This window comes from Cygnus olor, chromosome 8 (assembly GCF_009769625.2).
Source record: "Cygnus olor isolate bCygOlo1 chromosome 8, bCygOlo1.pri.v2, whole genome shotgun sequence".
NCBI lineage: Eukaryota > Metazoa > Chordata > Aves > Anseriformes > Anatidae > Cygnus > Cygnus olor.
This window is the reverse complement of record NC_049176.1, coordinates 30,318,555-30,346,242: the sequence shown is the minus strand read 5'-3', so window position 1 is coordinate 30,346,242 and position 27,688 is coordinate 30,318,555. Positions and strand designations below refer to the sequence as shown.

The following is a 27,688-nucleotide window of genomic DNA, read 5'->3' as shown; positions in this document are numbered from 1 at the left end:
ACTCTGCCCTGATCTCGTGATGAGTACAGGAAAACAGGCTAATTAGGACCTGAAGCTCTTCTGCTTCCTTCCATCTTAAGTGACTACAGAGAACCAACCTATATACTGTTTAAAAAAAGAGTTAGCAAGCAAGCTACTGGCTTTGTTAATTGCTCCAATTCCAGGAAGGGCTCAAACAGTAAATAGTGTGGCAATACGGAGATACGGCTCCTGGTGAAGCCTGTAGGAATGGCAGTCAGTATTATCGTAGCGCAGAAACAATCACTGACTGTTAGCTTTTAGTTGAAAGGAATGTTCTTTTAGTTAGGAAAAACTTCGTAACGTTATTATAAGAATAGTCAGACTCCTAAATAAACTACCATGAATTGCTTTTTGATTTACTTTATGCTTTTTTATGTACATAATTATTCAATCAATTCGTGTTCTCTGAACTATTGGCAGCGTTGGCTGCAATATGCTGAGGGAAAAATGCAGTTTAACTCAATTTAGATCTGCAAATTGCTGTGCAGTAAGAGGTGGCAGGGTTTTTGGTTGGCTGCTTTGTGGTGGTTTTTTTGTTTGTTTTGTTTTCAAGCTACATTGTAGTACCTAAGCTTTTACTTCAGCAGAACCAAGTTCTTTTGGATGTTACTTTTTTGGTTGTCTCCCAGCTAACCTCAAAAAAATATTTTTCTTGACGTATTTAACAGTGAAACCTAACCATGCTGAAAATACAAGCTTCACTGTTCGTTTTTGGTGAGTAGCTGTTGAAATAGGCTTTTCAGTTTTGTTAGAAACACTTGTTGAGAGACACGTAACACCGCAGTGTTAAAACCAAATCATAGCTGATGATTTAAAACAGGAAGAAAAGCACTCCAGCTCCCCCCAGGAGCAGGAACCTTCCCCTTTCCAAACGATGCAGCCTCTGCTTCTGCACCCAACATTAACTTTGTGGCTTATGCTACTCTTCAGCGTTCTGAAAGTATTGGCATTGTGGAAAATAACACGTCATACTACCTAAAAAAGACACCTGTGGGTGAACTACCGCTGCTACAGCGTTGTCCTGCTGTGCTCCACCACGTGGCTGAGTGCCCAGGTCACTTACCAGCCAACAGTGAATTTTCTTCCCTGCAATGTTACCTGAAGAACCAACCGCTCTCTGGAGATCGTAGCAGCCGGAGGGTTTCCCACATCGATACGCGGCCTCGTGCAGCAGCTGGGGTAATCTGCAGCGTGGTAGATGGCAGAACGTTGCAGGACAGTGACAGACTACACAAGACAGTTTGTGCCATAAAACAATTCAGCAAGACAACTCGCAGTTGCCACTTAATATTTAGTACTTAACCTGTATTTCTTTGAATTGCTTGTGTTTCTTATGCTGGGAAATGTGGAAGCTTACTGCTAACACAACAGTTTGCTGTTTTGCTAGAAAAGCCAGGGTATTTTAGCGTTAATTCAAAATTTGGTCCTTTATTGGGTATTTTAGGCTTACAAATGGCAACAAGTATTACAATCCTGAAGAAAACACACCGACTTCCATTTCCAAGTAAAAATACTTCTTCAAAGTACTTCGCCTTTAAAACAGCCTTTACACATATTTAAACACAAAATGATGAGTGTGTTTTCTGATTTTCTTTAGATCACAGGAATTGTATTACATCACAAACAAGTTCACCTGCAAGGCCAGACACTGTTCACCGAAAATACTGTCCTGTCACAGTTTAGTCCTTGATCTTCACAGATTAACTGACTTTCTTCTGACTCCTACTATTCTTTGAGTCCCACAGTATAATAATATTAAAATACACCAAAAAGAATAAAAAGTGTAAGCAAGAGATACTGGACACTGATACGGGGAATAAATCCGGCAGCCTCTGTGGAGGACGCACTGTAGCACTCATCAGAGACAGGACACCCATCAGGGTTACAGAAAGCAGGAACTGCAAGACACAGAACGATGTATTAGCTAGTATTGATTTAACACCTCGAATGAGTAAGCTGCTACTTTCGTTACTTGGGTGCTCTGTATTCTTCAATCTTCTATATATAGATGACATCACAGGAAAAAATTACAGCGTACCTCTACACTGACATAGCATGGCTTTGCCCATATGAGGCTTTATTCATAGTTACTGATGTAAAACTGGTTTATGCAAGTATTTCAGTACCACGAAGAGCTGCAAGTAAGAGTTAGAGGAATTAAAGTTACTTACCAGACTCCTGACAATCCTGGGAAATGACTTAAACCACGAAACGTATCTCTTCAGGAAAAGGGAGAATGGTTTCAGCTGCAGGTCCTCTGCTGAGGTCTTCTCAAATATTGAGAAGGAAGCCACGCAGGCCAACAGGAACGCCAGCGTGGTCACAGTGTAGGCCAACATCAGGCCGTCTTTCAGAAGAAGGGGCAACATACTGTTAAAGCAGAATTACCCACAAGTGAGTGAGTGCACGTTGACTTATATTCCAAAGTGTATAAAAAGAGTAGAAAAGGAATTAATTTATACTTACTGGGATCAGGGAAGAACATATGGTGTCTGACTCACCTGAAGGTTGATACAAGTAAGAACCACGTGGCCATAAGAGGGATTTCACTTAGGATTAAGCAGACTGGTCTAAAAGGTAGAAGAAGAAAAACAGGTACACAAACACAGAAGTGACAGCCCTTCGTCATCTCAGCCTTTCACGTGGATTCTATGTGCCCCACTAACAAGGGCTCAGAAAGCCCAGGACAGGCAGCACCTGAAGTGTTGTGTACACTGCCCGGGCACCGCGCTTCCCCCTGCTCCCCTCTGAAGGCTGGGAACATCCTGCCCGGCGTGAGGGTCTGCAGCTGGAGAGCCCGATGCCAAACACACCGTCAGCATGCGTGGGGAGCCTGATCAGTGCCCGTTCGACAACAGGACAGTGCAGGCTCTGAGGAGCACCTGTACCGCAACATCTACGCAACTGCCTGCAGAGATAACAGCAGTTTCTAACTACTGGTTCAGGCTTCTTTTCAGGCGTGAGCAGGAAGTATTAAGAGGGCTGCCTCTCCAAATCTGCCTTTATCAGACACTCCTTCCAGGTGCAGGTGAGACAACCACACACAAGAGTGTGTGTCTGCTGATTATGGCAGCACACCTTGGCCGACCTGAGTTGGTGCCACTCCTGGACAACAAACTCCGTTCTGTGCCACATCATGCTCCACTGAATGGCAGCAGAGCCCTGGTCCTTCGAATGGAGCAGGAAAGACCAGCATGGCTGTACTTCTATATTTTCATTTACAAGTTATGCAGAAAAGAAAGTGTGTAGAGTATTTAACATCAGATATATTTGTAAGTGAGAAAGCAGCATGCAATAAGACGAGGAAAAGAAGATCAGAATATATGTACAGAAAAACAATTTACTTACACTGACACTAGAAGAATAGATTTTTCATGTACTTGAAAGGAGAACAGGAAAAATGACAACGCACAACTAACCTTAGAAAAGGAAATCAGAGATGTATTAATACATGTGACTGCAATGCAAAGCACTGTTCTAGTTTCTCTGCTGGCATAGTCTTTGCATGAATGTATGAGCTAAATGATGTGATTTTTCTAATTAACTGCTACATTTACTCCAGTGCAATTTGCAAGTACACAGAGCTGCTTCTGCAACCACCTATATACAAAGAAAACCACATTGTTTGAAAGTTTACCCAGAATTACTCATAAAATGCTTTGTGTAAAGAGTCCCCAGTCTTGCTTAGCTTTACTGACAAGAGCATCCCCACCAAGTACACCCAATATTCATGCACATTAGCATTGGCAAATTTCAGTCACAGCAAGAACACATTTTTTTGACATAAATTCTGTTTGTCATCATGAACAGCCAATACCCCAAAGGAAACAAACTGTCATTTTTTTTTTTCTGCCAAACAGAAACACACTGGAAGACATGCACCGATTCTTAGAAAGGCTAAGTGTTAGTTTTAGGCAATATTGTGACCAACTCTCAAGCATCACTTATGTAAAATTAAAAATAGAAAATTGCGTTATAACTCTTGAGACCTTAGAACTGGCTCCATATAGTTTTGATTTAAAAGCAAAATGATTTAGGTAATGTGGATGTAAATGTTAATGAATTCAAAGATATAAGGAGACTAAGCAAATGTAAACATTTGGGAAAATAGCATCATTTTCTTTTGGAGCCACTAATGAGCTTACGAAGTCCACCACAAGACTTTTTATTGAATTTTGCAGGCAACACATTAAGAAAAATTAGCACTTTGGAAACTAAAGACAAAGAGGGGAAAAAAAGGAAAAAAATCAACTCCATATTAAGTTCTGTTGTGTAGGAAATCTTTTAAGAACTCTCCAGAGGAAAGTAATATTAATAATAAAAAAGGCTAAGGTAAGAAGTCTGGATTTAAAAGACCAGTCAGACCTTCCTGGATATCTCTGATAGCAAAACAGTTTTAAACCAATCTCTTCAGCAGAAGCAAGACAGCATTTTATGCTACACACACCTCTGCACATTGTGGAAACTGTAAGTAGAACGGTTAGTTACACACCAGCACTCAGGGTGGATGTAAAATAGGGAACAATTAAAAATATACACTTACCAAAGCTAATTTAAATCCTCGTAGAGATGGCTGGACGGTTAGCTTTATACAAGTAGGAAGCAGGCTCAGGAATGTCACAGCAAAACTAAAAAAATATGCAAGAAAAACAGTGTGAATACTTCGTTGATATCATACAATCACTTTTTAAATTTGTAACTTCCACAGAGATTTCATTGTAATTTTCAGAAGTACAAAATCCCTCAAGGAGACTCAATTACAGAAGGACAGCACTGAATGGTCTCTGCCGACATAAGTGCTTTTGAAAAAAGAATAAAGCACTTCCATTAGTATTTCAGATGCTGTAAACCTAAACTTGAATGGTTCACTTATTTGAAAAAAACATGAACTCCTATTTTTAAGAGCATTAAAAGATGTAATTATTCCTCCAAGAGGAAAGCATGTGAATTTTAATTCAGTCTCAACCAACTACATAGTTTAAGTCACTACATAAACAAGCAGAAAATTTTGTAGTCATAAGTATTCCTAACAGTATTTAGGGAAACCCTTATCACTTGGAAGAAAAATACATATTTTAGTATGTATTTTAATACATATTACATAGAAAGAAAACATTTTCTGAAGATTTTAAACACCCATTCTCATAGTTCTTCAACAAAAATGACTGATGTTGTGAAAACCCTTGCAGACCAAAAGCTACCTAAAGCACTTCAGCTATGTCTTACCTGAGTTTGAGCTGAGTTTGAGGTGATACTACGTTCTTTATCTTTATAAGGACACTTAGACTGCACCAAATATTGGCTACTTTATCCTGGGGAAGAAAAACAAACAGATAATTAGTCATTAATTCCATCATTTAAGCTTATGTTAGTGACAGCAAGAGTGGTTGGGCGGGATCGTTGGGTTTTTGTATTACTGCAAAAAGACAATCGCCGGTATGTGTCATGTTCTGAGATATAATTTAAATGATTCTCATCTTCAATCAAATGTGAAAAGTTCCAAGAGACTCAGCTACAAGTCCTGATGAGAAACAGCTCTTTAGTGCAAGAAACTATGTCTTAACTCATGAGACCACACATTTTGTGAGAGTAAGGCTCTGAAACCACGTGTCCCCAGGAAATCTCTGATTAAACAATGGCACATACAAACCTTTGTTCAAATGTGAAGGCATTCTATATACTGTCACATTTCATTACATACCTGAAAGTATTTAGCCGTGCTTACTGCTTGCTAGCAATGACAGAGTTAACCACTAATAAATCAAGAAGTCTAAAGACATTAGCAGTTGTGCTAGGATCACTTTCAAAATTAAATTTGTAACTACAGCTATCATGCTCATGAAACTCATCCCTAAACAGCTGCTTGAATCACAGCTGTGTAGACATAACAGCAAGAAAGCTACTAGCACCAGCAACTGAGCCATCTTCCTCACATGCTCACTAGCAATACAGAATATGCACTTCAAATCTGCTGAGGATTACAAGTGAACAGAGGGTTTGGCAGCACCAGCAAACACACAAGACGCCTACTTAATAGCCAATACGATTTTACAGCCATCAGCATTTGTTACTGCTTCTGTAAATGGGAACCAATTCAAAGAACCTGTTACACGCACCCGAGTATAAATTTACTGCGCATTGCTTACGTGGACAATTTCTCATTTTATCTAGATTAGCATCCAGCAAGTCACTCCCCTGATCAACTCAGAAAATATTTGGGCTAATATTAGACTAAAATCCTTAAGCTTTGTCAGACTCAATGGTTATTGTTTCTTACAGATTTTAAGCTTCACACTGGATAAAAAGTGTGGTGACCAAAACTACTGAATTACAAATTTCAGATAATTCCTAAGGAATGAGGTCATTGTTTTTCAGGGGGTGGGGAGGCTTTTTTTTTTTTAAAGAAACAAATGCACAAAAAGATTAAAAGAAAATTTAAGATGAATCAAAGCATGTATTTGCTTAAATCCCTGTGACATCAGACATCAAAAATTGAAAATTCGAAGTTTCATTTCACTGGTTGTACTTGAAGTTGAGAATCTGCCTTTAAAAGTGTGATACTGAGATTCATGCCTGACTAAGCAAAACACCTACAACTCACTGCTACTTCGGAAATGAGCACCCTTTCTTTTACCAGTGCTACTCCTGTAACAGGAGGAAAGTGACTAATTGCTTTATTGGATTAAGGCCGCAGTACTCAGCACCTTGCAATATGCAAATGTCAGCAGCGTGAGGAAAAGTAAAAGCAGAACTGCCCAAGACTTTTGGAAAACACTGAGGAAACTTGCACTGAAAATACAAGCTAGGTCAATAAGGAAGAACTAGTCTGCACCCAAAATGTTTTTATAAAATTAAACCTGTCAAAAAAAAAAGTTGAGCACGAGCAGAGAGAGAGACTGAATCTGTTAACGTTTAGGGTTTTATCTTCTGACACTGTCAATTACTATGGAATCTACTTCAATGGAAAAATGTATGGATTGAGGTATGGGTTTGATGATGGGATAAGTGTTGTCTACTCATATAATATTCTGGAAGATGCCAGCTGAGCTGGGGTTAAATACTGGATTAAATAACTGGCAAGAAATGACTGCTGAAGAAGCCATCTCAAATTACTAGTTCTGTGGTGTGTCTCCCACATGAAATCCCTAAAGGTCATGAGGAAGGTTTCTCAAGGGATCTAAGAATACAGAACATTTACAGCAGGGCGGGGGAGAAGAAAACATGCATGCCTCAAACAAGCCTCGGTCAATGGGAAAGAGTCTTCTGAGTACTTGCATCATTTGTTCCACGTCGGTACAGAACGGGAGCCAGCACGCAGCAAAGGAGACCACCACTGTCCCTGCTATTTTAGTTAACAATGCCAACCTGCAATAAAGAGAAAAGCTTACATCAGAGAAGATAAATCCAGCTACTCTTAACAAATGACAGCCAACCTAAATCTTTTTTTAAAAGGAGAACTGAGGTAAGAAGTCTGAACAAAAAGAGCTACCAGTACCACAGAAAAAGTTCATAGTTCCCTGATAAGTAAGAACCACACAGAGCTACTGCTGCCCATCGGACCTGGTTGCCCGTCATAGCCCACGTTTAATTTAGTGGACAGAATGAAGAGTGCTGAGAAAAGACACCTTAATGGATTTTGCTATCTTTGCAGTGGAAACTTTTAACGTAGATCTCTACAAGAAATGCTCATTCTACAAGAGAGGAATACACTGTGACAAAGCAAGTATCTTGCACTAGAAATTAATTCAGAAGTGAGAACATGCAAATAAGGTGAATCAATCACATTCTCAATGCCAGGCTGTGTGGGTGTATTCTTGAACAAGATAAAATGATTTAAAGTCACTTACCCCTTTCCTTTCAGTCCCTTCTTGAAGCATTTTCCAAGTAAATAGCAAAAAAAAGGCAGAGAATGGTAGAGTTCCATTTGCTTATAATTTAAGGCCAAGCAAAACGCCACTGACCCCAAAAGGTCCCAGTCATAAGACAAGCAAAGTACGCCCCACAAGGCAAAGCCAAGGCTCACTGAGTTGTATATGTTTTTTTAACGTTAAGGACAAGAGACACATCTTAGAGTAACAAATGCCCTGAGGTACAAGTGTGAAGGAGCATGGAAAAAAAGTTTTTGCAAGTTTGTTTTAAAAATACATTGACAGTTGTGACTATTTTCTTCGGAGAAGTCAGTCAACCAAGCTTTGATCTAAACCAGTGAGAATACCTAGTAAAGTGCATCAGAGTAACCCCTTTTTCTGTTTGTTTTTCAAGTGACAATATTTAAACTGTGTATTTTTTAGTTCAAAGATTGTTGGGGTTTTTGAAATTATATTCCACTTGCAATATATCCATGACCAGACCCCTTGGTTGATAATACCGTACAAACAACAAATAATAGCCACTGAAAGCAACATTACTTCCTTCAGACTTTGAAAACAGGTTCCCTAGCTCAGTGAAGTTTGAAGAGACAAAGATACTATTAAAATGCAACAAAAGATTAGCTTTGTCATTTGCTATTATTGTTACACAAGGAGAGAAACAACAAAATGCTTGTATTCTCAGAAATTTCAAAATATTTTGTTTTCTCTTTGTCGTTATAAATAGCTGTGACAACACATTCAGATTGTTGTTTTCAGCCCACTCAAACTTCCCACGCAAAATCACCACATACACTTGAGATCTCATCAATTTCACATCAAAGCGTTGTTAAACCAAAAGGCTATGATCTTTAAGAGATGTGCAGCAGCAGTTAAGTACATCTTTCGACTTCCTGGGAGTCGGTCACAGACAGTAAAGTTATTCACACAGGAGTCACCGGGCTGGCAGAGACCGCCAGGAGACTGCGCAGTACATTTGTACCCCTCAACAGGGTCTGCTGCGCCCGGGCCGTTACCTACACAATGTTTGCTGAACCTTGTCTTAACGAATTTGACACGGCAGATTCCACAGCTCCCACAGACAACCTATTCCAGCATGTCACTGCAATTTAAGTTTAAAATATTTTTCCATGTATTTGAAAACCAAACATTCCCTGGGTTAGTTTAGGGACATTATTTCTTCCCCTATCCACCATAACATGCACACACACACAAGAAAAAAATTATCACTTTGCTCTTTGTATCTCTTACAAATCAAAAAACCAACCCTCAGCCTTCTACTGTCTCACCAGCTTCTCTCATCTAAGATGAACTACATTCAACCCCAGCCCTCTCCTTGTAAATGATGGCTCCAGCCGACCTATATCTTTAAAGGGTGAGGCCAGAAATAGAATTTCAGAATTCCTGAACTGTAACTCAAATATCCAATAGCATTATGATTTTTTTTTGCCCTTCAAAAGCTGCTTCCTAAGATGCTTTGTCTTCCAAGTTCACCATGCACTCTCTTGGAAGAAAAACACAAATTAGTAAATTATTGGGTTATCAAAACTTGATTTAGTAGATGCTGAGATTTAATATCCCCTTGAAATATTTAAGCGTCCGTGTTTATCAGCTCCAAGACCGTGTCCCTCTGCCACATGGCACCAAGCAGCACTGCCTGGAATAGCCAACTAACAGCATTTACTTGCTGATGTGCAGAGTAAATGTAAGAACAGAGATTTTATTAAAAAAAAGACCCACCTGTGAAGGTGTCTACCACCACTACAGTTAGTTCCAACGACGTAACTCGTACTAGATGCCTAACTTTTAACTGGCTAGGCATTAAGTAAAGTGAATCCAATCTCAGGTAATTGCAAAGACAAGACAGAACGGCACATTCTACAGAAATGAACATTTTACACTACTCTGCTTGACACACTCCTCTGCCATCTCAAAAAGATCTCAGGTGACTCCTTCTCCAAACACAAATCACAGGAGCACAAGCCATTATTCTTTTCCACTGTTGTACTACCGTTGACGTTTTCTGCAATAAAGTGACTGACAGAAATATGAGCTTGAGGCACAGAAAGAATGCTATTCATGTTTGGATTGATTTGTCCCAATAGCAGCTCTTTATCTCCCATATATTCTAGACTTTACGGATTTCTCTAACACTTGTGCTTTGGGGTAGGCAGAAGCCCCTCAGATGCTTTCATATACGAAGGTAACCTTCCCCCCAGCTAAAGACAAGTACCAAAGAAGAGTGTTACTTCAAAAATGGAAATTCCTTTCATTTCACAGCAAAACAAGGATACTGGAAGTGTCCATGGTCAATAAGAATGAGACCTGGATAAAGCAGTATACAGAGAGCGCTGGAAACCTGGAAGGAAGGATCAAAACAGAGAGGGAAAAATAATTTTTTGTAAGTTAAACATTAGACATGGGAACTTATACTATTTCTCCAACAGACAAATTTGCCCCTCCATCATGCAACCTAGAGGTAGGAATTTTTCTCTCCAATTAATCTTCTGTCAGTAATATTTTGAGGAATAAAAATAGATAAGAAAATATGGAAGACGAGCCTACCCCTTACCAACCAGCTCAAAGATCACCTACACCCATCTTAAACTTCAAAAACGCTCAAAAAATCAGAAGACTTCGTACCCCAGAAGGGTATTTGTTCTACCATAAGGAGTGTATGAGACAGAGCAGCTCCTAGATTCCCCCATGCCACATCACAAATCTTGCTTTTACTACCCAAGTAATAAATTCAGAAAGAAATACAATTCAGGAGTTCATGGCTACTAAACTTCAGCGCATCCTGTTATTGAAGACATTAAAATAATACCTGTAAAATAAGTTAATGGCTTTTTTTTTTTTACCTGAGAAGTCTTTCATATAAGATATACTGATCGTCATCAGTTTTATGTCAACTGAAGCCATCACAATGTTCTATACATTAATTAACTCTTACCCTGTTAAATTCCTACTGTTTTAACAGTATGGGTTTTACCGTTTTTGCTTTTTAATTGCACACACATCAGATACTTGCCTGCTTTTTAGTAGATGTTTCCTTTAAGGAACAACAATATAAAATTACTGCCGGAATATAAATCAGCAAATCAGCAACAAACACTGAAAAACAAAGATCACCTTTATATTAGAAATCTCCCACATACCTCATCTTAGTGCAATTCACGTTACATATTTTTTATCTGAATTAAAAATTTTTGCTTACAGTTTTAACCTCCTAACGCTCCACATCTTGGTTATATTTTGTGTAAAAACTCGGATAACTACACAGTGTTGGATAACTTGTTGCCTATCTGTTGAATGTGGGCTTTGCAGCTGTAACTTAACATGAAAACTTCATTTTAGTCAATCACCTCAACCGAAGTTCGAAAGGCAGGTGGTCACAGTTTCAGCTGAATACACTTTTCTATTGCCTTACGTTGTGTTACAGTAGGTACCATTATTTTAAAGATAGCTCAGGTTTAGCAGTTACACCAAAGCTATGTTTTCACCCCCAGTTAATTTTGGGGAAGACAAAGGAAAAATAAAGGCAAATAAACATTAAAATATCAGGAAGTTCTTTATTAGAATAAACTAGGTAGTTTCACTTTAAAGGACAAAAAGAAATAGGTCTACAGAATTTGATCTCGATAATGTTTCTAACGCTATCATTTCTGATGTCCAAAAGCTGCTGCTTCCATGTGTTCAGCTGTTTTGACTTCTGGCACAGCCTCAGTCAATAACGGAGCATACACTAGTTCCTCACATGCCAAAACGAGAGAGGCATTCTTAATTCTCAAAAGAAATCAGCTACGAGAAGATCCAGTCAAGGTTGTGTTTTGGTTTTGTTTTCTTTTTTGTTTTGACAGAATGTATAGTTCAAAGGCACAAATAATTAACAAGTTCTAGATTATAATCAATTTCCAGCATATTTTTGTGTGAATTACCAGTGATGTGGTTAAACAGACTAAAATTAGTTGGTTTTGATCATCTGTCCACAGCAAGTATATGTAAGAGGGTCAGTGAGAAAACAAGAACCAGCAGGTTCACCTGCCTACAGCTATGTCAGATCCTGCTTGTGCTTAAACCACCGGGTGAATTCTTCTCGAGTGTTGCCTTAATAGCTTGTGAAAAGTCTCAGATTATTTCTATAAACAGATTTCAGAAAGCGTGCTGTTATTGCAAGAAAAATATCCTTTGCTTTTTTGGTCACGGGCTTTGGAAGAAAATGTTTAAAGAAATAAGTTATTCGATGTAATGATCATTTTGTAAGCTTAAGCCACAATTAAACAAATATGGCCTAGGCACTAGCAAAACAAATACACTGACACTTTATAAAGGTGTAACACCAACAGCTGACACTGAACATTCTGAATTATTTTAACACATTATTTTAATGGTTATTGCTTAAAAAGTGTTTATCAGTCCTCCAAATCCATCAGTGGCTTGTCAAGTGAGTTGATTTCAAAATTAATAAAGACCATTTCAAGGATAATTAAGTTCTAGAGATTTTTTTGTTTCATTTCAATCAATTATAAGAGACCAGAGAGGTTTGGGAATTACAAAAAAAAAGCTATTGATGAACAACAAATCCTGCCAGTTATCAGGAAGCATTTTGTGGAACTGTCACATGAAGCAAAAGAGATTTAAAATGAAGGAAAACAGTAACAAGATAACTTGGCATCTGCCATTGCTCAGAGAGCAGAAGTTCACTGGATGCATTGTTTGTTGTCCTACTCAAACAGCTAATTAATTAAGTTATTTACATTTTTTTAGCACTTGTTTTATTCTTTATTTTGAACTGCCTCTACAAAAGAAATCAAATGGTCAGAATAGTGACCACAAGAAAATGAGACTTAGTATGGAAGCGATAAATTACATTTTTACTTTTTGTTAACTCAGGTTTATTTCCAGAAAGTAGCAACCATTAAAAAAAAAAAAGTGACATCTTTAAAATATCAAATATGTCCCTTTTTCAGGTAAGGTATAAAAGCTCACAAGAAGGATCCTTCAGTGAAGGCCAGTCTACATGTGAAATATTTTTACAATAAAAACCAAGCTAAACTGAAAGTAAAAAACATATCTATTGGAATGAAAGGGAAAAGAAAATTTTAAAAAATGGCTGTAGGCTACCAAAAAAGTAGCGTTGTTTTAGAGTTTTTACTGATTTGGTTTGGTTGAAAACTTCTCTGCACATTTCAAGCTATCAGCTTCACAAATGACAGCGGAAGTGAAGAGAACAGAGGAGTTTGGTCCGTAACACATGCACCTGACCAAGCCACGCAAGTGATCAGAAATTGGTGAAGACAGAGAAGATGCACGAAAGGAAACATACTAGATTAGTAAACCATACAAATCTGTGTAATCTTCCTAAGAAATACATTTTTCCTACCTGTTGTACGCATAAATAACTTATGCGGCTGACTCTCATACCCCCGAGAAGCGTGGAGAGCAATCCAATCAGGATTTATTAACTTTGCACTGTAAAACAAAGTACAGGCACATCAAAATGTGAGACAGTTCTCATTTCCCTTTACACTCCTTTCAGCAATAAAGATGACAGCATAGGAGCATATTCCAAGAATTAAGATGAATGAGAAGAAATATTTCAAAGAGCAATAATGATCAATGAAAGGCTTTCCTCACTTCTAGAGCTGCTTATACTATAGAATTCAGCTGCTAATTCACAATTAATAAAAAATGTTTGAGAAAACAGAACACAGCATTTATTGGGACAAGATAGCTACCTTCAGTCCAGTTCCACTGACTTTTAAAAAAACAATTGTAAATACTTCTCATGCTTAAGTATTAAATATAAACCATTTACAGTTCACATAGATGCCCCACATAACTGTGCCTGTGCACTTTAACCTACATTCTTATTCCATAAGTCTCATTCCAATAGCAGTAAAGCTCTTGTGGAAAAAGTATTCCAATAACAGAATTCTATTTACATGATATCCAGTCATCAAATGTCACTCAGGCTCCCAATACAAGAGAAGTTTCCCATGCAGCGCACTCAATTCCTACAACACTTTTTTTTTCTTTCTGTGCATCACTGATCCAACAATGGCTTACGTGAAAAACTAAAAGCTAAGTCACATCTAAATCTGCTAAAATTCAAGGACCTGGCAGAATAATTTAACCCTTCAGTCCCCCTTACAATAAATATGAGACAGAAGAATAGTAGTATTAGTTTTAAGCAACAGGGATACTTAAAATTTATTTCCCTAGCTTTAAAGTAGCAAACAATACTTCCAGTTTCATCAGACCAGTGGTTTTTAGCTCCTAGTTTCTCTCCTCAGGCAGGAAAAAAAAAAGTCAATTTGGTGTTTTCCGTTCCTCCCAGTAGTAAATACTTCAAACAATGAACTTACATGTAAGCACACAAAAAGCTGTGGTAGGCAGTAAGAGGTGGATAATCAAGGCCCCAGTACAGGAGGTTGTTATCACTTGTATTGAAGTACCTGAGGAAAAAAAATTATACACATATACACATACATACACGTGAAGAATCTGCATTTCCAGCTTTGTTTTGGCCCAAGGAAAAGGCTGAACAGTAAACCAAGTATTTTTACCAATGTACTCAAAAGTCAAAAGGAAGTTAGCAACTTCTTTACCTGCCTCATTTTAATCTAAAAACACACACAAAAAAATCTCAAGCAACATAACGAAAGCAAAAGTGATTCAGAATATACTCACTTGTACTTGCAGAACAGATGATTTAAAAAAAAAAAAAACTGTTAGAACTTACTTACCTGAAGGGGAAAAAGAATACTTTACAAGAACCACATTTGATAAAAACCCAGAGACTAAGACAAAGCCTACACAAAATCAGTATCTACTATAAATCTGGATATTTATGTGGAAGGCTTCAGAGGTGCTCACCTCCACCTACAAAGACAACCTGTATTTTTCATGCCTGTCGATTATCCCGGAAGACAGCACTCAATTTGCCAATAAGGAAATAGAAACAATGTAGTTAAATGGAAATTGCAAAAGAATGGGAATTCACTAGTCCTTTTCCTTATAATCATCCTAGGCTCCTGTTTTCTGGACTTGGAAGACATATTTAATATGCAACAATGATTTCTGTATAGTCAAAATTTACCTGCCACTCTTTTACACTGTAGTTTACCAAGCTGTGGACTGCTGCTGTTCAATAGATCTTAATACAAAAGTTTTGAAGAAACATCAGTGGAAGTTATGCTGCTGAAAAGCAACTAAGCAGAAGTGAAAAAAGGTGACATAAAGGTATTACACAGACAAACAAAAAGCAGTGTAGGGGGCTAAAAAAAGTTTCTTAAAAGCTCCAAGTTATCAGAGTTATGCCTCCCGAACAGCCAACACAAAGTCATGAATCTCCACCAGTTATGTCAGCCACAACTGCTTCACCTTTTTCTACTTCAGAAGAAAACTCAAAGAGGACGCGAGAAACAAGGGAAAAGAATTTTCCCATTTGTAATTCCATCGTGTCCGTATTCCTACGGAAGGCTGGCAGCAGTTAGAACTAAGTCACCTCCAAAGGAGGAACAGAAGGCTTTATCCAAGGAAAACAGAAGTTACAAAAAGAAGGCATCAGACCCGTTATACCGCACAGTGAAAAAGACTGACTAGTCTATTCTACCGCCAAGGGGCACGCTCTTGGCTTTTCCAGTTTCTCCCTTCAAATACGGTGAATTTTTGACATTTATTATTGTAAATGATGTTTCTTGAATTCCTTATGAGCTGTCTGAAGTACCTTACGAACTCATGATAAATCGCAGTTCTTTGAGCTACATCTCTGCGTCTTATCCTACCATTCAACATTGCTCGTGCCAAGGCAGTTCAGGTTTTTCACATGGATTTTAATAGCCTGCAACTTAGTAGAAAGCTTTCCAGTTATGTTGCAGGGTGGTTTTTTATTTTATTTTACCTTCCATAAACTCATAGCTCCAAGAAAGCCAGTAATATTTAGCAAAAAAGCCTTCACAGTTTTAATTAGTGGTACAATAAGAAAGGATGTCATTTAATACATAATGACAAGACTCTAAAAAATATATACTGGAACTACTTAAATTCTGGCCTCTGGCTCAGAGAAACCTCACATAAGGAAACTAAGTACCAACCATACTGTAGTTTACTCCAGCATTTAAAAAAAAAAGTCTTTTTTCCATATCAATGTAAACATGCATGGGACGTGCAGCTGTATCACCTACACAGGGCTGTTTAACGACAAAGACAGTCTGTGAAAGATCAGGAGATCTAGAGATCTTCCAGGACTACGTCCTCACAAGACAACTGCTCTCTGCATTTACCTCAAATAATTCACAGAACACATGCTTGCTGCCTAGGCAGCTTTTCTGAGCACTAAACAAATAACACCGGAAGCGATTAGAATCCCAGCTTCAGATCTGAACTCTGTTTTTATGTACCAGAGTACAATATCTTTTGATATTGCAAATTTGTATAGCACAGGAGGGGAAAGAGATCTTGGCACTCCACAAAGTAATCCCTCGTATGTCAGCTGAAATGTTTTTTTTTCCAAACTCCCCAAACCAAGTACGACCTCACCAGAGATTCAATTCCCAAAGCAGACCCAATCTGAAAAACTTCTGTTATAAATAAAACGAAGAGCTAATACAACAAGACCGAGAAGCCCAACTGGCAGCCCATAGGCTAAACACAGCCTGCAGTACAGTTTCATCTGACCCCCGGGAATTCCTAGAAATAATGACTGCTATAACTCTTAATTTTAAGTACATACAGTTCTGTGTAGCAGAGGGGATCGAAGCTGCCAGCTCTATTATTACATCAGCTCTCCATTATCCCACCTCTGGCACAACGAGAGGTTCAGACATCCCAGAAAGAGTGAAACAAAATGGTAATACAGACGTTATATTGTGACTTCAGATCATCCCGCAGAGCCATCTGCAAAGTTCCACAGTGCCAAACTTTCAGGATCGGCCCCACATATTTGCAGAAATAGAGCTGAATTAATATTCCATTCTAAAGTACGTCTGTTCCCCAACAGAGAACTGAGAACAAAAATGACTCCACAACGGAACGGAACTATCCCTGCTGAAGGACGACCTGGAGCTTCAATTTGTTCTGGGTTGCGTTGTGGCATATATATGACTAAATAAATTTTACTGTTCTGCACAAGCTCTAAGGAACATTACAAATAATATATAAGTAAAAATACTGGGAATAATTTTCCTACTTTTCGGAGTGATCTGTAGAAATACATTCACTATCCTTACATCTAGATTTCAAACACCCCCAGTTTAAAATCTATATAAAGAACATGGGTGCGAACAAAGAATTCACGGGTGTAAAAAACAAACTGTGCCTCCAGCACAAGAATTCAAGTCTCTGCGCTCACTGGCAGGCCAATGCCTTTCAGCTTGAGTAAGATGAGCAGAGTTTTTGGTTTTGTCAGTGCTGATAATCGTGAGAGCTTCTGTGCAGCAGAATTGGTTGACACTCAGGAAGCTGAACTGATTTCTTTTGAAACTGAGTAACGAGGCTTCTCCACAACCTCTTATATAAGCTTACTTAAAAATTGCTTCTTGACCTTTCCAGTCAATTCCAAACAAAGTCAGAGCTTCACAACACAGTTACCTACCAGCCAGAACGTCCCATGTACAAGCTAATACCTAGCAAGTCAAAATTCCAAATTTTAGCATGTTTATTTTGTGAAGAAAAAAAGTGTTTCACTCTAAGTACAGGATGATATTATGTTACCACAAAAGGATTTTGAGAATAGTCCTGGGAACAGTAAAAGATGTTGCAGAGATGTCAGACAAATGTATATTTAAGTAAGACATGACACAAAGTTTCATTACATTTACCCCTTTGTAACCTGAACTACAACAGCACTACTTACCACTGTCTGATGGGTAAATTGTAAGTAACTTCTTGCCAGTGTCTCTGGGCTTCATAGTCCCCATACATAGGTGGCTTTCCTGCACCTAAAAAGAGGTTACAGTACTCATTAATGTATTCTGTTTGTACAAGTTGCTTTTCCTCAAGATATTTATTTGCATAATTACATAATACTAATTTTATTCTCCATTCCTCTATTACATTTGGGAATAAAATAGAGACCTCATCTGCTATGCTGTCTAACAGTTAAAAAAGTGTTAGACATTCTTTTGGCTTTCTGGATATTTCTGTGATAAGCATTTATCAAGATATTCCGCTGTGAAGAATGGCTTCCTCATCTGACAAAAAAATCATTACCGAGTGGAGATGAAAAATGCGGCACATTCTCTGAAAAAAAGAAAACACACGTAATAGACATCTCACGCTGATTTTGAACAAACTCTGCTTTTTCAGTAAACAATAATTGACAATATTCCCACTTGCACTGCAGCCGTGTCATGTGGTACCTTGCTATTGTAATTAACAACCAGCCTTATTTTTAAATTTGCTTAGAACTAGCACCTGCCACAAGCCCCCAGTTCCTCTCCCTTTGCTCTGCTGCCTGCCCTGCAACGCTAGCAAGAACATTGCATATTCTGTCTTTCTCCCCATGACTCTTAATAGAGGGTTACCATGAGCCACTTCCTAAAACAGGCTGCCCAGTACACAGAATAGGTTCAGAAGAAAAAAAAAAAAATCTTGTAATCTACAAAACCTTCTAAATAATAACTGTTCCACTTGAATTTACAGGAATTCTCTCTCACATTTTTTAACTGATTGTTATGTAGCAGTTCGCAAAGGAAATTATATTAAAAGACACTTTTCACACATGCATACATAAGTCTCTCAGAAAAATAAAGTTTTTTTTTTTCCATGGAAAAAAAGCTTTTATCAATACAAATACTTCAGATGTCTACTCATAAACAATTCCTTAACATAAACCGAACTCCGATAAAGGCAGTGTGTTAAGCATCTTCATCACAGAGTTTATTTACTTCTATTAACCCGTGCTTATTGAGAACAGAAACCAGACTGATAGTGCTTCCAGTAAAATATGACACTAAAGAGACAGAGATTTAAGAGTTTCCTTAAAATACAGGGAAGCCATCTATAATTTTTTCCCTGTGATCTATGTTTGCGGGAGACACACAAGCTCAGATATCCACTATTTATTCCGAGTAGTAGAGAGAGTAGATTACCTCCACTAATTTATTCCTGAGTAGGAGGAAGAACAGATTATCTTCACTGTGTACAACATTTAACTAAAAGTTTCCCAAATATCTGAGGTCACTGGAGAATAGGAGTTTTATCAGGGTCCATTCTATAGCTAAAATCAAGTGGAACAAAGAAACCTGTCACAGCATTGCTGAAATACAAAAAGGTGTTATCCAGGGGTTCCATATGCACACACACATTTTATTGCAGCTTTATCCCTTCTCAAGGAAAAAAAAAAAAGGAGAAGAAAAAAAGAATTGACTTCTGAATGATGAAATGAGATCTTAATCCACAGGTTCCACGTCTAAAAGCCAAACACAGAGATTGACACACTTCAGCTAGTTTGCGAATCGGTATTTGGCTTCCTTCTGCAGCATGCATCAAGTACACGGACAAAAAGAATCCAGAACTAATAAAAATCTGACTTTTTTAAAGTTGTCACAAATGCTCTAATTTACAGTGGTCTTAATCAGTTTTAGTATTAAACAGGAAACAAATTTTTAAAGGTCTGAAGCTGCCTTTCAACGCAGGTATTTAGCTTCTACTCATTTAGCAGGAGCTTTGTGACGCATAAAAAAAAAAATCAGATCTACGAAGCCTAGTTTTCCTCAATAATTATACAAGACCATCTAATCTAAGGTCATCATAATTAGTAACCTCGCAAAGCCAGGTATTAGTTAACTATTTTAGAATCATAGAATTTTTGTTTATCCCCATTGTGACCTTAATTCTAGAGACAGATCCTAAGGCATGCTAGATGGCAAGCAACAACAGAAGGGAAATGATACAGGAATCCAACCCTATACAGTAAATTAGGGCAGAATTAACTTCCTCACATCTGGCCATCCATGCCACGCATGGTTTCAGAGTATGCTGAATCAGCATTTCTACCAGAGCCTGCGTCGGAGAGCGATGACTACTTCTAATCCTTCGCTCAATTATACTGCGCTGAACAGCGGTGAAAGCAAAAAGGGACCGTGTCCGTTTAAACGCTGCCCTGACCAATTTTTTTCTTCTCCCTGTAATTAAAGATTTATTACATCTGAAGGAAATCAAATCGGGAAGGGGAAGGTTCTAGTGTACTTTCGCATTTGACAACTCTAACGTTCAGATTTGTCTTTTTTTTTTTTCCAGACAGCTATAGCTGGAAGTTGAACACTTTAATAGTTTGTTCGATTGGGTCAGACTCAGTCTTCCTTGTTCCAAAAGAAGTTATACGGTTGTTCTGTATGAAACAAGTGTGCGTGCACATGAAAAAATACAGGAAAAAAATGTTATTTTAGTTCATTCTTTATGTTAAGACTCTTTCAAAATCTGGACTGGTTTGAAATTTGTCAGCTTAAAAAAAATAGTTAGCAATGTAAATGTAAATATGTGCAGTATGGAAATTTACTCTATTTTGGCAAAAGAGAGGCTGTTTTTCTGTATGTGGGTGGGTAGAAGAGAGCCTCAGCTATTGGCAGAACGGATCTTTTATGATGGCATTTTCAGGAAGCGAACTAAAAATAACTATTTAAGAAGGTACGCATGCAATTTATCTTCAAGCAAACTACTTCATGTAAATAAAACCCAGGAGTTACCAGTGTAAAAATCATTAGAATAGTACTGAACAGCTCCAGCTGCACAGGGGATGAAAATCCCAATTGCCTTAACAGAAAAACAGAGTTGAATTTGACTGAGCTTGTGATTCTTTTAGCTGATAGAGATTGAACGTAATAGTGCATTAAGAAAAAAAAAAAAGAAAAATCCACAGAGAGCAAGCTTTGTGCAAGTCTGTGCTAAGCGTAGCACTGCCATTAAGAGGTTTGAAAAAAAAAATGGTAGTTCTTTGCAAGTATTAGGAGATGGGGAGGAGAAATACTCATTTATTAAAAGAATATAGTTCTAGTTCACGCTGTAAACAATCTGAAGCAAGTCCAGCTATGGGGCACAATATAATCACTCACTCCACGTCACCTTTGTGCCATCTTCATTATCACCAGTACAGTCTTATCTAAAAATAATTTAAGGTTATATCTGTTATAGAACTTAAAGGATAAGATTAAACAAATATATGACAGGACTGTGGTAATACGCTGCAGCTACAGCCTGCTGTTCTTTTGCTACTCCTAAAACATTACTGACCCTGCCTCCAACTATAAGTTGTATTTTTTTTTTCAGCATTTTGTTCTGAATGGCTGTGAAAGTTAACATTGAACACTCCAGAAAAATAAGAACAAGATATTATACAAACCTTTGGGAAATAGGCCCTAAAACACAACAATACTTGAAGTAACACACTGCTTCCTACTTGCATGATTTTACATGCATGTTTCCTTCACATGCAAGTTTACTTTAATTTAACACAAGCTCCATAGTTCACCTTTGTGTGGTTATTTTACAGACCGCAAACAAGCATTACCTGAGTAAGAACTAAGCGATACAGTCCAGCGTACGGTAAGCGCCAGTAAAACAGTAATTGTCATTAAGCTCACTTCTCCATAGCTGGTCTTTGTAAAAAGCCCAAAGGTACCTGAAAAAAAAAAACATCAGAAACATTGCTATGATACTGTCTGGGTTCGTTTCTTAGGCACTTAATGGCAGTAGTGATAATTTCTCCCAGTTCTGAGCTATAAGCTGACCAAGCATCTGACAAAACGCATAGAAACATAGAAACATACATAGGCTTCATCCTAAGGAGCACACCATATTTGTTACGCAAACATAGCATGTTTCAACACAAAATTGTTAAGTATCTTTAGTAGCTCGTGAACTAGTATTGGCACTGAAAAGAAAAACGTTTTCAAAGAAACATTGACAAGAATGCAGTTTATAGCACCGAATAGATGCCATGGTATTTGGTCAATGTCACTTAATTTCTGGAGTAAACACAGCACAGCTGAGTTATGGAAAGCGTAGATTAGTATGGGATTCCCTTCTGGTTTAAATTTATGCAAAAAGTTATATAAACGTTAGCTACACGTAACAACACAAAATGTTGCTACATCTGCCACATCCATCAACCTGGGGACCAAAGTAACAGGGAAAACGGTGCTGCTGCCCTGTGCCAAAACCACTAAGAACAGAAAATGCAAAATCTTGACCCAGAACACCAAAACTATTTAGGTCGACTTAGAAAAGAAGAAAACGAAGAAGGAACAGCCCCAGCCTTGGCAGCAGAGCACTGGGGCACACCGCCCTGCGCTACACCTGTGCCTGAGGGCACCGGGGGGGGACCTTAATTCCCTCAGGTAGCCGCTGGCAGGACACAGGGGGCACACAGGGCCACACGGGCACACCACACGGAGCACACCGGGCACGCCACACGGGCACGGCGCACGGGGGGCACCGCGACGCCCCCCCCCTCAGCGCCCCCCGCCCGCCCTGAGGGAGCGGGCAGCGCCCGCGCCCCTCCCCCCCCCCCACCCTGCCCCGCCCCTCCCGGCCCTCCGGCGCGCGCCCCCTACAGGACACAACGGCCGCCGCCGCGCGCGCGCGCTTCCGCGTTCGAAGAGGCCTGCCGGGGCCTGCGCGCGCGCCCCGCAGGCGGCGCGCGGGAGGGGAAAAGGAGAGAGGCGTTGCAGCGCGCGTGCGCCGAGGCCCGCGCGTGCGCAGTTGGGCTCGGAGCGGGGCATGGGGGCGGGGCCCGGTCCTGTCAGCGGCGGGGCGCGGGGAGAGCGTGTGGGGGTGCTGGTGGGGGGAGCGCTGCCCGGGAGTCAGTCCTCTCCTCAGGAGGAGAGCCCGAATCGTTGATTTATTTGTTTGTTTTAGCAGAAGGGAAGCGGCTCCTGGAGGATCTGTGCTTCAGCAGCGATCTGGGGAGCTGCTCCTCAGCCGTTGCGTGTGGGGGACAACGTCCAGGAGCCGGACCTTGGGCACCACGGGCTTCTTGTCTGACGGCCTTTCGGCTTATTTCTGTGGTGCCCCCTTCAGGTCTAATAAAGTACAAAACGTAACGTGAACGAGCCCACATCAGCTTCATACAGCCCGTGTCAACACCAAAAAGTACGGTCTCTGTTCTTAAGATTGATGTTTTCCTCAGGTTGCACGTCTAACTGAGATCAGGATATCCAATTTAGTAGAAAACTTATTTTTTTTTAAACCAACACCACATACTCAGACTTTCATGACTTTCCAGAACAACTGGTTGACCGTGTTCTCCTTGGGCAGGAATCCCAGGACTGAAAGTTTTAAGGGATTTAGAGTAAATAAATAAATAAATAAATAATATTAGTTCAGTTGGAGGGGACCTACAGATAGTCCAACTGCCTGACCCGTTCAGGGCTAACCAAAATTAAAGAGTAAACCCAACCTATTTAAAGCCAGGCGCTGCAAAATAGAAGTGTGGTCAAGAAGCACCTGATCACTTAAAATATTCAGGTTTAAAATTAAGAGATTGTAGGGAAAACAAATTATCCATAGATTTATTATTTTTTTTTTAACATTTCCGGGTTATTTTCCAAATGCACGAACACCGGACAAAGCGATATTTCTAAAACGGGTTCGGTACGGCATGCCGGCGGAGACTGCTTTTTTCCCTTCAGGTTTTTCCACCGCAACGGGGTCGCTGATTTCCATAACCCCAGCTTGTTTGCCAACTGAGAGCAAATTTTTTTAGACATGTCGGTGTCTCTCACCTGCAGTCACCTCAGCATTTTCGGCAAGGGTCGCCTCCAGCGCTACCTCAGCAGGGGGGGATGAAGAGACGGGGAGTTCGTGGGCTTGTGTGGGCAAACCTAAAGCCGCCCCCCCGGGCTGGCCGCCCTCGCCGGGTGCTGGGAGCCCCAAACCTGTTGGAAATGCCCCGTTTCGGTCTCAGCTGTTAGGCTTTGTGAGCTGATCCGTGAATTAATCGCCTTGCCGCTAGAGGAAACGCTAGCGAGGGGGCTGAGGGGTGCCTGAGGAGGGCAGGCACCTCAAATAACCAGGGGGGCTCCGCAAAAACACCGGAGCCCCGGGGTGGCGAGGGAGGCTGGACGGGGGGTCCCGTCCCCAGCCTGTCCCCGTCCCGTCCCCAACCCCATCCTGTCCCCATCCCTGTCCCCGTCCCGTCCCCGTCCCGCACCCCATCCTCCCAGTTATCGCAGCCCGCTCGTTCTCGAGGTGCGATCGTTCCCTTCCCGGGAATAAAGCTTTTATATCGAACGCCTCCTGAATACTGCACCAGGTCGCGTCGCCTGGAATCGAAGTCCCTGTCACCAGCATTTCTGCGGTGACTTTGAGCGGATCAATGGCTGGGAAAGGCACCGCGGACACATCGAGCAGCGGGGCAGCCGGCAAGCGGCTGCCGTTCGGCTCCCGGCAGCAGAGGAGAAGCCGATAACGAGCGGAACAAACGGCCTTTCCTTAACCTTTTGCAGGCAGCTCAGCCGGCTCTTTGCCTTCCCCCAGCTCCTGGGGCGAGGAAGGAAAGCCGAGCAGAGGCGAGGCAAAGCCCCCCCGGCACTCCGGATCTGCGGCCGGAGCAGAGCTCCCGTTCCCCGATCCGAATCGAGTTGCGCGGCGCCCGCTCCCCGAGCCCGAATTAATAAAGTTTGCTCAGCCCTTCAAATAGACGAAATGTCACGTTTAAACGGGAGGGGAAGGTTCTACCTTGCTGACCTATTTTTCATTTCTGATTTAGGAAAAAAAGCGAGATTAGCATGGATATTGCATTTTCAAGGACCTCGCCACTATTAAATAGACTGTAAGTGCATTTTATGGCTGAGGAGTCTGTTCCCAGCTCAGTCGGGAAGACGTGCTAAGTTCATCTCTACCTGCTACATTGAACATTCACTGACTTAAAATACTTCTGTGGGTGTTAATACCTATGCTCTGTGTCTTTTAAGTACATAACGCTTTATGTTTTAGGACTGCCACAACGTAAATTCACCCGCGAGTCCCCCGGAACGCCGCCGTGCTCCCTCCCGGCTCCGAGGACGCTGCGGCGGCCGGAGCGCGGGCGCGCATCTTCCGCGCATCTTCCGCGCCCTCCCGGGGCGGCTCGGGGGGGGGTCGCACGGGTCCCTCCGGCCCACGAGCTCCCACGGGAGGCGTGAACGGGGTCACGGCCACCCCAGCAAAAAGCCACGGGGGTCGGGGCCGGGCTGAGCTGTGCGGAGGACCCCGGACCACCACCACCACCCCCCCCCCACCCGCGCTCCCCGTGCGCCCCAGAGCGCACCGGGACGCCTCTTGCGCTCGGGGCATCCGTCACCGGTCACCGGCCGCGGCCGGTTTTGCCACAGGGGGCTGGGGAAGGGAAAAGAAAAGGAAAGAAAAAGAAAAAGGCTTTCTGCTGCCCACCCCCCGCGCCCCGCCGCCCGCTCTGTGCCCGGGGGATGCCCAGCCCGGCCCCGCACGGGGGATGCTTCCCAGTCCCCCGGGGAGGGGGGTCCCGACCCCCGGGGGAGGTTACGGGGGGGGGGGGCTCCCGGTCCCCGCGCCCCCTGCAGGCCCCGTGCCGGCACTGCACCCCCCCGGGGAGCCCTCACCTGCCCGCGGGGCCCCGGCCCCGGGAGCCGCCGCCGCCCCTTCCCCGCGATGCTGCCGGCACCGGGGGTGCTGCCGGCCGCCGTGGGAGGGAGGAGGAAGAGGGGACGGAGGTGCAGGGGAGGAAGGGCTGCCGGGGGGGGGGGGGGGGGTACAAGGTGCCGGTTCCGCCGCCGCCGGTTTCGCTCCGAGCGGCTCTCGCCGCCGGGCCCGGAGCGCAGATTGCCGAGCCCGAGGTATTGCTGCTATGCGCGGAAATATGAGCGAGCGATTTTCTGAGCAACAAAGGCCCGGGAATGGAATGAGCCCCTGTATCCAGTGTCACTTGGAAGCCCTGGATCAGCAGCTTCTTGAGCGAGAAGCGAATTCAAGCAGAGGCTCCTTCCTCTTTTCCCAGGGGGGATCCGCTAAATATAGCAATAACCCCCGCGCGTGTTGCCCGCATCACGTACCATTTGCTGTTTGTGTAAAACCGATTAGCCAGACACAACTGTGAAACTCCCCGCGACTTTATGGCCGCAGCACGCCGACGACCCGCGGGGCTCTCCCGGCCGGGGGGGCCCCCCCGGTGCCCGCTCCCGCTCCCGGCCCGGCGGCTCCCTGCCTGCAAACTTCCAGCCCCTCCTTTATCTGGGAGCATGTACGCGGAGGTGTAAATATTGACTTAGGAAAAAATAATATTTACTCCTCGCAGGAAAGCAAGGACGGAGTTTTTTTGCCCTTTTTTGCTTTTTTAAAATTTTTTTTCCCCCTTTTTCCCCAAGCTGCGCTCTCGGCTCCTCTCGCAGCGCCCGCCGCCGTTCACCCCCGCAGCCGCAGCGCTTTCTAGGGCCCCGAACGAAATCCACCGAGGCTTCCAGCACCGACGAAACCCAAACGTTTCGCCAGGGAGAGAATAAAGCAGCGAGCCCGGGCAGTGCGAGCGCCGAGGTCTCCGCCTTCCCTTCGCAGCCCGAGCCCCTCCGCAGCCGGGCTTTAAACCCTGCGACGCTGCGGTTATTTTCTCCCCTCGGCGCTCTCCGTATTTTAGCCACGAAAACGCCCAGAAACGTACATTTTTCGCAGCCGCCCTCCAAACTTAGTTGCCGGGAATTAGGTGAGAAAGGACGTTCCCTGCCGCCGCCACGCCGAGCCGCTTCCCCAGCACTTCTCCTCTCAACGAAAGAGCCGCGCTCGGACCCCGCACGGGCACGGTGTTTTCGTTTCTTCTTCTCTCCCAAATAAATCTCAGATTTATTTGGCTCTTGGATGGCCCCCGGCGTTTTATTTAAAACCAATTCCCCCCCGAACAGCCGCGAAAGCCTCCCCGAAGCGTGCCTGCGCGGCCGGGAAGGGCCAGCATCCCGCCGCACCGGCGCGCAGAGCCGGGTCGGGCACGAAAAAAAATTAAAGAAATTTGGGGCAAATCACGGCGAGACCGGGAGTCAAAGCACGGGGCAACGCAGGGGAGCCGCGGCGATGCCGGCCCGCAGGAAAGCAGCGGGACCCGGACCCGGCTCGGTACAGCCCGGCTCGGCTCGGCACGGCTCCGAACGGCTCAGCCCGGCTCAGCACGGCACGGCTCGGCTCAACCCGGCTCGGAAAGGCGCGACATGGCTCGGTTCAGATCGGCACGGCTCAGCCCAGCCCGGCACGGCTCAGCCCGGCTCGGCACGGCTCAGCCCGGCTCGGCTCGGCCCCGAAGCCGCCGTCGCCCGCGCCTGTCAGACAAAGCCGGGCAGAGCGTTTTAAAAATTATTTACAAAGTTGTGTACAACACGAAGGGATAACATTTTAGAATACATATATTCATTCATATATAAACAGACTTCTATAATAGAATGACAGCGTTTTCCTCCTTTTTTTTTTTCGTCTCCAAAATTCATTTTTTTTTTTTCTCGCTGTGCTGCTGTTCGTTCGTTAATATTTAAAGTTTCCCCCGCTTATTTCTTTATACATTTTTTTCGTGGGTTTTTTTTTTTTTTTTTTTTTTTTCGTTCGCTCGCTTATTCGGATAAAACCGCTCGGAGCGCCGGAACCTTCAAAAAAGTGAAAGCCCGCGGCTGCTGGTCGCGACCGTCCCTTCGCCTCTTTAGAAAAATAAAAAGCCCGAAAAGCCAGCGGCAGGCGCTGCCGGCAGCGGTCTGTCTGTCTGTCCGGCCGGCCGGCCGTCTGTCCGTCCGTCCGAGGGGCGCGGTGGGCTTACCGGGCCGGCCGCCTGGGCTACCGAGACGGCCACCCGGGGGCTACCGGGCCAG

General features: G+C 42.5%; 1 protein-coding gene across 1 annotated transcript; it reads right to left on the bottom strand.

Annotated features, from left to right (window-relative positions):
• Positions 1–1,433: 1,433 nt before the first annotated feature.
• ALG6 (ALG6 alpha-1,3-glucosyltransferase) lies at positions 1,434–23,495 on the bottom strand. The gene is made up of 16 exons (XM_040565753.1): positions 23,491–23,495; positions 22,448–22,632; positions 21,403–21,513; positions 17,749–17,833; positions 14,258–14,347; positions 13,273–13,361; positions 10,921–11,003; positions 10,184–10,248; positions 7,869–8,054; positions 7,251–7,386; positions 5,248–5,333; positions 4,565–4,649; positions 3,370–3,440; positions 2,523–2,591; positions 2,193–2,391; positions 1,434–1,919 (listed from the first exon to the last, which is right to left on the bottom strand). The coding sequence occupies exons 1-16, from the start codon at positions 23,493–23,495 to the stop codon at positions 1,722–1,724; spliced, it is 1,743 nt and encodes a 580-aa protein (XP_040421687.1). The 3' UTR covers positions 1,434–1,721.
• Positions 23,496–27,688: the final 4,193 nt, after the last annotated feature.

Bases quoted from the DNA above. Each gene is read 5' to 3' on its own strand.
- ALG6 (XM_040565753.1), bottom strand. The intron at 3,441-4,564 runs GTAAGTGTATAT...TCCTTTTCTAAG, and splicing joins GAGGATTTAAATTAGCTTTG to GTTAGTTGTGCGTTGTCATT. The intron at 2,592-3,369 runs GTAAGTAAATTG...TCTACCTTTTAG, and splicing joins TCTATTCTTCTAGTGTCAGT to ACCAGTCTGCTTAATCCTAA.